The 10,133-nt window shown below is 38.6% G+C and overlaps 1 protein-coding gene across 1 annotated transcript; it reads left to right on the top strand.

Moving 5' to 3' along the window:
* The first annotated feature begins 2,116 nt into the window (after positions 1 to 2,116).
* On the top strand, positions 2,117 to 9,872 carry CLDN14 (claudin 14). The gene is made up of 2 exons (XM_060766907.2): positions 2,117 to 2,361; positions 8,994 to 9,872. Exon 2 carries the CDS (start codon positions 9,102 to 9,104, stop codon positions 9,807 to 9,809), a length of 708 nt encoding a protein of 235 aa, XP_060622890.1. The 5' UTR covers positions 2,117 to 2,361; positions 8,994 to 9,101; the 3' UTR covers positions 9,810 to 9,872.
* The last annotated feature ends 261 nt before the right edge of the window (positions 9,873 to 10,133 follow it).

Raw genomic sequence — 10,133 nt, 5'->3', positions numbered from 1 at the left:
CCAACGCACCCATTCCCCCAGTTCCCATCAATCCCCCATGCCCTCTTTTATGTATAACTGTAAAATTCTTGAAATAAAGACAATTAAAAATATTCCACATGTTTATCAAACAGTATTTTATATGACTAGAAATGCTGTGCCATTTCTATCTAACATGCAGCACCACAGTGGATTTGACTAGCCACCATCAGGGTTGCTCCAGGACCAGTCCAGAGCATAATGTATGTATTGAAAATACAGGATTATTACTGTGATGATAAAGCATCAAATCATCCGGGTGTCCCCTGGACAATGTCTTGCAGAATGCCAATTCTCTCACACAAGAAGTGACTTGCAGATAAGTCTCTCCTGACACGACAATAAAAAATAATTCTGTGAATGGGGTAAATTGTTGGTCTTTGGTCACTCTTCTGCTTTGTGTAGCTTTTCAAACAATATAATAATAATAATTATTATTATTATTAACTTTATTTGTACCCCGCTAGCATCTCCCGAAGGACTCGATGCGGCTTACACAGGCTGAAGCCTCAGAACACAATACAGTAAAGCATAACACGGCAATAGTAAACAAAGCAAATCAAATAGTTAAGCAATAACAACGACAAAACAATACATCATGACACTTTAAAACTGGGTCGGCCAACACCATGGGTTAAAAGTGCTAGAGTGGCAGGAGGAACATAGGATTAAAATAGTGCGGTGTGCAGTAATGTTAATTGTACTAAAGTGCTTCTAGGACTTGGGTGGGGGATTCCTAGTCTGAGAAGGCACATCGGAACAGCCAAGTTTTTAGGTTCTTTCTGAAAGCTGCTAAAGTAGGGGCCTGGCGAAGATCTTTTGGAAGGGCATTCCAAAGTCGGGGGGCCGCCACAGAAAAGGCCCTGTCCCGTGTCCCCACCAAGCGCGCTTGCGACGTGGGTGGGATCACGAGCAGGGCCTCCCCAGATGACCGGAGCGAGCATGTGGGTTCATAGATGGAGATGCGGTCACGCAGGTAGGGTGGTCCCAAACCGTTCAGGGCTTTGTAGGTAAGCACCTGCACCTTGAATTGGGCTCGGAAAATAAATGGCAGCCAGTGGAGCTCCTTAAACAGAGGGGTAGACCTCTCTTGATAATGAGCCCCGGTTAGCATCCTGGCTGCTGCCCGCTGAACCAGTTGAAGTTTCCGAGCCGTCTTCAAGGGCAGCCCCACGTAGAGCGCATTGCAGTAATCCATTCTAGAGGTGACCAAGGCATGGACCACCCCGGCCAGATCAGCCTTCGCGAGGTACGGTCGCAGCTGGCGCACAAGTCTCAATTGTGCAAAGGCCCTCCCGGATACTGCCGACACCTGAGCCTCAAGTGTGAGCGACGAGTCCAGGAGGACACCCAAAATTAAGTTATGATAATCATTCAAAAAGTATGACTCATATGTTATAGTTAGTTATCATATAAAATTAATGTCTTGTTCTGACCCTGTTGAGGTGACCAAGGCATGGACCACCCCGGCCAGATCAGCCTTCGCGAGGTACATCACTACAAATCAATTTGCTCTTTATCTGTTCCAAAAAGCCTGTGTACAACTATTATATATTAACTCTGATTAATTTCCTTAATAGCATTATGCCTTTAGTCATGAATACCACAACACTGCAGTAATTCTGGTAGTAATGTTGGGAACGTGGGTGGCTATAAAGAAATTTACACACAGCAATACTTTTACAAGGTGCTGATGTTCTTTGAGAGACAAGTATTAATTTACAGTTATTTTGACACCATTAAATCGAAGGTGAAAAGTCATTCCTCAATAGTTAAAAGCTATCTGGAATGCCAGTAGCAGTTGGCAGGGTCTATAGGGAGGGACTGTGGAAAACATGACGTCAAACAAGTGAGGCTAATTAGTACCAGTTTCCCAAATTAGAAAAACCTCAATAGCTAGAATGTAAAAATAACACCATAATGATTTCTAAAAATAGCCTCTACCTAGCCGTTGAGTAGCATGACCTCCATTAAACTTGGAACTTGGTCCCTGTGACTATGGAAGTAAATCCCATTTAGCTTTTATATTCTCTTCTCTGTGGGATTAGCAAGGAAGCTTAAGGTCTGACCTTGAAAGACTTTCTCACAAGCACCTAAGATGAGCTCTGAGATTGGACATCACATAGGCAGCCCAGAGGTGTGATATGATGCTTAATTAATTAGGGGAAATTAAAACGAGGAGGGTACCAGGGTCAGTGCACATGACTAAAGGTCAAGGAAAGAAACTGGAGCATCAAGGAATTGGGGCTGAAAGTCAAGAAGCATGATCTGTCAGATAAGACATTGGTGGAGGACACATAAGGAGAACCCCAAGTCTCCCTTAAGCTTCTTGTGTAAATTTGGGTAAGTCAGCTCATTTCTTAGGGGGTTCTAATTGGAATTAATCATATAGCTATTTATAATCATAAATTTGTTTATATGCAAATGTGTTTTAGGTTCACTAATGGGCATAAATAATGCATTGGTAGAGGTGGCAACCAATAGTTGATACAAATTGTAGAAACATAACACTATACAAAACTTATAAATCTAAAAACTGCATCCCAATCGTGATAGGTGTAATCACACACCATTGATTTTAATCAGACTTCCATGTGCCTAACTGTGGAGTATGGGTACCATATCTATTTGTTCTTTCTTTGTAAGGAAGAGACACTTCTGAGAGGATGAGGGCAGTTGAAAGATCAGTATTGTGTTTAAGGACTCTCTATATTGGCATTAAAATGGAATGTTTTCTGAAATATGTAGATGTTAATGTGCTTCTAGTGCACAAAAATATACCACATAGAAAATAAAACCATCACAAAATGGGGGTGCAAATTTCAGCTCACATGAAATAATGACTTGATAATAAATGGTGATGAGAAATGTATTTTTTTCCAATTGACATATCACATTTTTTCTCATTGTGGCTAGGAGTACTGGTTTGGACTGTCAACCTCTAGTGTAAGTCAAAAGGATGGATGTGTCATGTGTCATATTATTTTATTCTTTACTTGATTTCTCCTGCTATGGGGACTCAAGGTGGCTCAAGGAAATAAGGAAAAACACAGTTCTACTTGATGAACTGTTCGAATTATTAATGATTGAGGAAACATGTTGAACAGCTTATTTTCTTTTGTGTGTATGTGATGTAGCTATCTGTTCTAGTTCTTTGCATGTATTATCTGCCTGTGATACCAGAAGTAACAACACAGAGAAACGCATCTAGTTTATTAATTGATGTATACGTGTAACTATATATTACACATATAGTTTTGGATGCTAATTCTGAAACATGGTGTACATTAAAACTTAAAACAGGAAGTAAATATAATTCAAATCTTTAACAGAGGAAGAGTGACATGAGCTCGTGGAATAAATGTATGATTTATCTTTGCATGAAGTTCTGCTTTCATGCAGGGATAGCTTAGAATAAATCTTACCATTGCTTTGCAGATACTCCTAGATTGTGGTCATTGCTAAGCAGGCACACTGTGGGGCAGTGTTGTGCCCTTGTTGTTGTTTTTGTGAATTTGCAACCAAGTGGCTACAACACTGTTACATAGTTAACAAATCCTCTCATTCATGTAAACAATTTCCTGCTTTTTATAAGGAGAGATTATCAGATTTTGCTATACACTCATTGTAAAAGTATTAGGGGCTCTTGTTAGTGTTTCGCTGCTTTTCATTCTCAACAGAAGGTTAAACGAAGAGGCCTTGATTTAACTTTTTTTCGTGTCAGGAGCAATTTGAGAAACTGCAAGTCGCTTCTGGTGTGAGAGAATTAGCTGTCTGCAAGGACGTTGCCCAGGGGATGCCTGGATGTTTTACCATCCTCTGGGAGGCTTGTCTCATGTCCCTGCATGAGAAGCTGGAGCTGACAGATAGGAGCTCACCTCACTCCCCAGATTCGAACTGCCAACCTTTCAGTCAGCAATCTTCCTGGCACAAGGGTTTAACCCATTGCACCACTGGGGGCTCCATTTAACACTATAAACCAGTGTGATTTACATTAGTCCAATTAATGTTTACTAGATTAACTGCAATTGATTTCAATGCACTTGCTCTGACAATATCTAAATCTGACTTGAACCACTGCATGGAATGGACCCATGTTGTGACATGAGAAGAGGCGTAGCCAGGTAAGAGTCTTCATGGATATAAATATTTGAAAAACATGTTTACAAAATTGTCAAGGAGAAAAACCTGTGAAATTTTTGACAAGGAGAAGCAAGGGATTTGCTTAATTTACAGTGAAAGTTTTCATTCTGTGCATGAAAACAGTTAAATGACTAATATTAAGAATTTGTTGTTGTTAGATTGCCATCAAGTTGTCTTTTGTTTATAGTGCTTCTATGAAAAAGAGACCTCCATGTCAACCTGTGATCACTGGCTCTTCTCAGGTCTTGCAAATTCAGGACCACAGATACCTTGATGGAATTTAAGTATTGAGAAAGTGTCCAGTCTATTTAATTAATCTTCTCCTTAGTTCAAGAAAAGACGGAAGACCACAGTACAAATAAAAAGAAGTCCGCCCAAATTTCCACGAAGAGTAATTTATTTGGTCTGATGTGTCTAAGTATTGCTTAAGTATTGCTTTGGTGGCCGAAGTTGCACAAGCAAAATATACAATCAATTTAAGAGGTTTAATTACAAGACAATTATAATATATATTTTTTTCAAAAAACCTAAAATGCATTGGGATGCTAAATAAAATGACAAAGCCTGAATTGCAATGGCAAACCAGGCAATTGTTTGACTGAAAACTACTATTTTATTGTTGTCGTGCTTCAAGTCATTTGTGATTTGGAGTTTTCTTGGAAAGATTAACTGGCTTTAGCACAGCAGGTTAATCACCAGCTGCAACTGCAGTGAATCTTGCCAACCAAAAGGTTGACAGTTCGAAGCTAGGTTAGGGTGAGCTTCTGACATTCAGCCCAGCTCCCTGCCCACCTAGCAGACTGAAAACAGCAATGTGAGTAGATAAATAAGACCTGCATTAAGCAGGGAGGTATTTTAGGCATGGGGTTTGGAGGAAAGTTTACAAACAAAGAAAGTTCTTCGGCAAAGAAATGGAGCAACACCACCCCCTGTGGCCAGAATCGAGTACAGCCTCGAAACAATGCTGAGTGATGAGAAAAAGCCTAAATATACCTTTATCTAATGTCTGTCTTGTAATTGCATAATCAGCACTGAATGTTTCCCATATATGTGTTCTGTGATCTGCCCTAAGTCCCCTTCGGGGTGAGAAGGGTGGAATATAAGTACTGCAAATAAATAAATAAATAAATAAATAAATAAATAAATTTTAATAAGTGAGGATTTACCCTTGCGTTTCTCTAGGCTTGAGAGAGTGTGACTTGCTCAAGAGCCCCCATTAGGTTTCATGGCTGAGTGGGGATTTAGACTCTGGTGTCCAGAATCATAGCACAACACTCAAACCATAGCATTTATGAAATATAATTCACCATAGACTATTTAATTACATTAGTAGTTTAAGTTAGGTCATATGAAGGAAGCCAGGCTTCCTAGGAAATGTCTAAATGAACAAGAGTTAAAAGCTTAGAAAAACCTTGGCTGCATAACTATTCAAAATGGTTATTAAATTATGGTTTTAGTGTGAAAGCTTTTAGTGTTCCCAGTTTAAATGTAAAATTGTTTTAATACAAAAAAATACCAGGTACTAGAACACAGCCAGATATAACTGCCCTGTTGAACACAGAATGGTGAGTGAATCTAACCCAGTTTCAGAAAGAAAAATATTTGTGCCATCTAATGAAATGGGATCAATGTACAACTTTGACTGTCTTTGATTTGATGGATACAGTGATGGGGTAAAGAAGATTTCAGGACATCCAAGAGTAAAATAGATCCTGTATCAGTGTTGCAATTGCATTGGCTCGCTGTTACTGAAATGTAAGTCATTTTCCAGATACTTGAAACAACATTTTTTATACTTATACATATCTACAGTGTAGAATTAATGCAGTTTGACATGCATAGTATTGGAGTCCTGGGAGTTGTATTTTGGTGAGGCTAAAGCACTCTTGGGCAACTAAAGACTTGTAAAGCTATAATTGCCATGATTCGATAGCATTAAGCCATGGCAGTTAAAGTAGTGTCAAACTCTATTCCCAGTGTAGATGCACCTGGGGCTATTCTTCAGATGCAACAGGAGGAGATACGTATCTATTTTTCAATCCCAAGAGTTTGAATGGTTTGTACGAATTTTAATGTTTTCATTTTTGGTTTCATGCTTTCATTATTTTCAGCTTTTTTTACATTTTATTTGATAGGATCCAAATATTTATTAATAAAATCTGACTGAAAAAATATAATTCTGTATGTGTCTGTAGAAACTTCACACACATAGCATAAAACACTCCTTATCCTGCACCAATTTAAAATTCTGAATGTTGTTACCTATGTCTCTTAATAGATATTTCATGTACTGTACTCTGCAATATACTGAATCCAGCTATCCTCCTAATGTTATTCTTTGGTTAACTATACTGGCTGGATCCATTCAGAGCACAATGAAATCCACTCCTATGAATGTTTGCTCAGAGGTGACTCTTTGCCTGTCCAGTGAAGCCTAATCCCTAGTAAGCATGTTTAAGATTACAGGGAAGCAGCTTTTGAAATTGAATCCACTGATAAAAAGAAAACAAAACAGGGATACAGATGTTGAGAATGGTAGAAGTATGGGAAAATTAATTAGTATAAGTGTGTGATTAACCCTGCAATTATCAGTATTTTTGAAGACACACTCTTAAGTTGGAGTTATGACCCCCCTTCCCAAAACACCCCATTGTGGTCCCCAATTCAGGTTAAAAAATGAGAGCCAACAGAATATATTCTGCCTCTTGAGGCTGCAAGATGCTCTATGTCCTGCAGTATCAAATATTCAGCCAAGATTTAATATTTATGTAAAAAAAATAAACAAGTACACACATTTTATTAATATGCAAATTGGCTTTCATCTTTAATAAATTGTAAATATGATGTGTTACCAAATAATTGTTTTAAAATATTTTTTAATATCAATAAATGGTTGATTTGTATAGCTATGTTATATGCTCAGAGTTGTTGTCTTTTATTCATGTTGTATTTTGAAATGGTCATACAACTGGTCAAATAAATAAATTGTAGCACTCTACCCAGGGTTGTGTAAAAATTTCTTGGGTCAAAATGTGTCGTAAGTGGAAAAGGTTTAAGAAGCCCTGGTATAGATGTACCTTAGAATCATTCCCAGGCATTGTATTTTGCAGTATACAATGCAACATAGTAAGAACAGAAGAGAAATTGTGTATCACATCAAAGACCTATCCAGGCAGACAAACCAATGCAACTTCAGCTTCCCTTTTAAATTTTCCAACAAATGATATACAGAGATTTGCTCTTAACTAAACAGTTGAACATGAACCTCTAACCTGCTAACATTTTGCCATTAATCAATTGAATTATGTACAGATTGTGTGGAATATAATTCTTTATACAGTAATACAGGCTGAAGGTGTGTGTGTGTGTGTGAAACAGCAAGCTGTCTCCAGCTATGTCTCTAACTGAACTTCTTGAACTGAAGTATTCCTTTTCAATCTATTTGGATCAACTATGCCCATAGCTGGTGAATAGTATTGTCCAATGGTTGTTTTTTTTTTTAAAGCTTATCATTTATATTGGGAATAAGATGCTGTGACTATCTAGATATTGTTGTATCACATCTATAAACCATAGCCAGCATAGGTGATGGTAGTGGCTTATGGAATCTGTTGAGCCACAAACCACACACTCTGGTCTTAAATATAAGGTTAGACAGGTAATTGTGTATTTTTAAATAAAATGATACACAAATAGCAACGCTTGTTCTGTTTCTTTAAATGAAGGGTCCATTTGTAACCTAGATGCCGTCAAAACAGAGGTAATTATGAAAGGAAGAATAAAGGTTGTCGATCATGACTACAATGTTTTTTTATTTACTTTGGTTTTGGATGTGGATTTTGAAACAGCTATCTGGGTGCCCTCTAAACAGAAGGAAACTATGAAATGAAGAATAAAGGTTGTAGATTCTGACTACACTCTTTTAAAATTTTCTTTAGTCTTGGATGTGGATTTTGAACCGGCTCTAGGAGAGAAGCCCTAAAGTATTTGCAACATTCATGGGTTTGTCTGCGGCTGCACACACATATGCATGTTGAGCTTTAGCAGGCACCTTGCAAAGCGACTATTAGCAGAAACTGCTGAAACTAAGATTTACACAGGTGGAAGGGACTCTGTCTTTTATGACATTACAGCTTGAATTTATTATAGGATGTTTTCTGTAAATGAGAAGGTACCACCCCTCTGAACACACACCTCTGGTTTCACATGTTGTCATCTAGATGAAAGCCACAACCTGAGTTCCCACAAGGGCTAATGAGAGTTATTCCCCTTCAAGATCCTTTATTAAAACACCACCATCTCAGGAAAAATTGGCAAGCAGAAAAGGCAATTTGAAATCTACTGCTTGTTTTTTGTGTGTTTTTTTTTTAAATCATTTGGTTGTTTTTTAGTTTGAGCAAACACAGCATCATTGTTTTGGTAATCCCACTATGACCTTTTGCAAAGTAGCTTTCTGGCAACTATTTTATAAATCCCCTTTTGCTTCTGTTTCATGAATTAACACTTGCAACTGTTCTAATCGTTTGTTGTTGTTGTTCTTAAAAAGAAATAAGTATTTTAAAGAGCTTGCTAATAATACAAAAATTAATGGTTTAAAAGCAGTCTCTTCAGTGTTGCAGTTTTGTTTACATTGTCCTTTCTCTTGCAGTAGACAAGAGCTGGTTGAAACAACAAGAAGCAATTATTTCCCCACCATTTTCACAGAGTGCATTAAAGGGGGTTAATTATGCTAATAATCACACTAACTGCCTCTGGAATGCACCTTACTGGTCACCGGAGTAATGCACTCATATAATGTTTAACTTCTTGTTCCGCAATTACTTCTTTATTAGGCATCCAGAAGGTGTCAAAGCAAACCTGCCATATATCTCCCCGGAAAGGCTGTGTTTTCAGAAGGCGCCCCAGAAAAGATACAGTATTAAACAAGGACAAACATTAACATGGCTAGCATGGCTGTTCAGTTACTTGGCTTCTTCCTGAGTCTTCTTGGTCTAGCTGGGACCATCACTGCTACCATCCTGCCTCACTGGTGGAGAACGGCACATGTGGGGACCAACATCATCACAGCCGTGGCGTACGTGAAGGGTCTCTGGATGGAATGTGTTTGGCACAGTACTGGGATCTACCAGTGCCAACTCCACCGCTCGCCACTTGCTTTGCCTCGTGACCTTCAAGCAGCTCGTGCCATGATGGTGATTTCCTGTGTTCTTTCAGCGCTGGCATGCGTAGTTGCTGTGATTGGCATGAAGTGCACCCGATGTGCCAAAGGGTCCTCTGCCAAGAATGTATTTGCCGTCTTGGGTGGAGTCCTTTTCATACTGGCTGGGCTCATATGCCTCATCCCTGTTTCTTGGTCAACCAATGATGTTGTCACTGATTTCTACAACCCATTGCTGCCCAATGGGATGAAATATGAGATTGGGCAAGCCCTTTACCTTGGCTTTGTCTGTGCTTCACTGAGTATAATTGGTGGAGTTATCCTGTGTGCTTCATGCCAACGTACAGCCAACAACATAAACTACCACCCACAGCCAAGGAGTACAAGGGCAGCTCCAGCCTACCGACCACCCGTGGCCTACAAGGCAAACCATACTTCATCACTAACTTCTGCTTCACACAGTGGTTACAGATTAAATGACTATGTGTGAGTTTTTTGGTACCTTGCTGCTGCTTTTTAAAAAAGTTTTATATGTAGCTATGTCATGTCAGAAAGAAAGTTAAGAATATGTTGTTAATGTACATAATTTTTATACAATGTTTACCATTGTTCTACTTCTCATGAGAATAATGTATGTAATTTTGAGGAGAGTTGCTTTGAAACCGGAAATTAAAAAAAACAAACCCCGCAATGTCTATTGTCCAAATTGTGCATATGTGAAATTACAGTCAGCAGCATAACTTCTGGCATATACGATTATTAAACATCTTCCATAAACATATGAATAACAAGGAAAGAAAGAATATATGTTGTG

This window comes from Anolis sagrei, chromosome 3, assembly GCF_037176765.1.
Source record: "Anolis sagrei isolate rAnoSag1 chromosome 3, rAnoSag1.mat, whole genome shotgun sequence".
Lineage (NCBI taxonomy): Eukaryota > Metazoa > Chordata > Lepidosauria > Squamata > Dactyloidae > Anolis > Anolis sagrei.
Note: the sequence above shows the minus strand (reverse complement) of the source record. Positions and strands in the feature narration are given on the sequence as shown.

Bases quoted from the DNA above. Each gene is read 5' to 3' on its own strand.
- CLDN14 (XM_060766907.2), top strand. From the start codon at position 9,102: ATGGCTAGCATGGCTGTTCAGTTACTTGGCTTCTTCCTGAGTCTTCTT.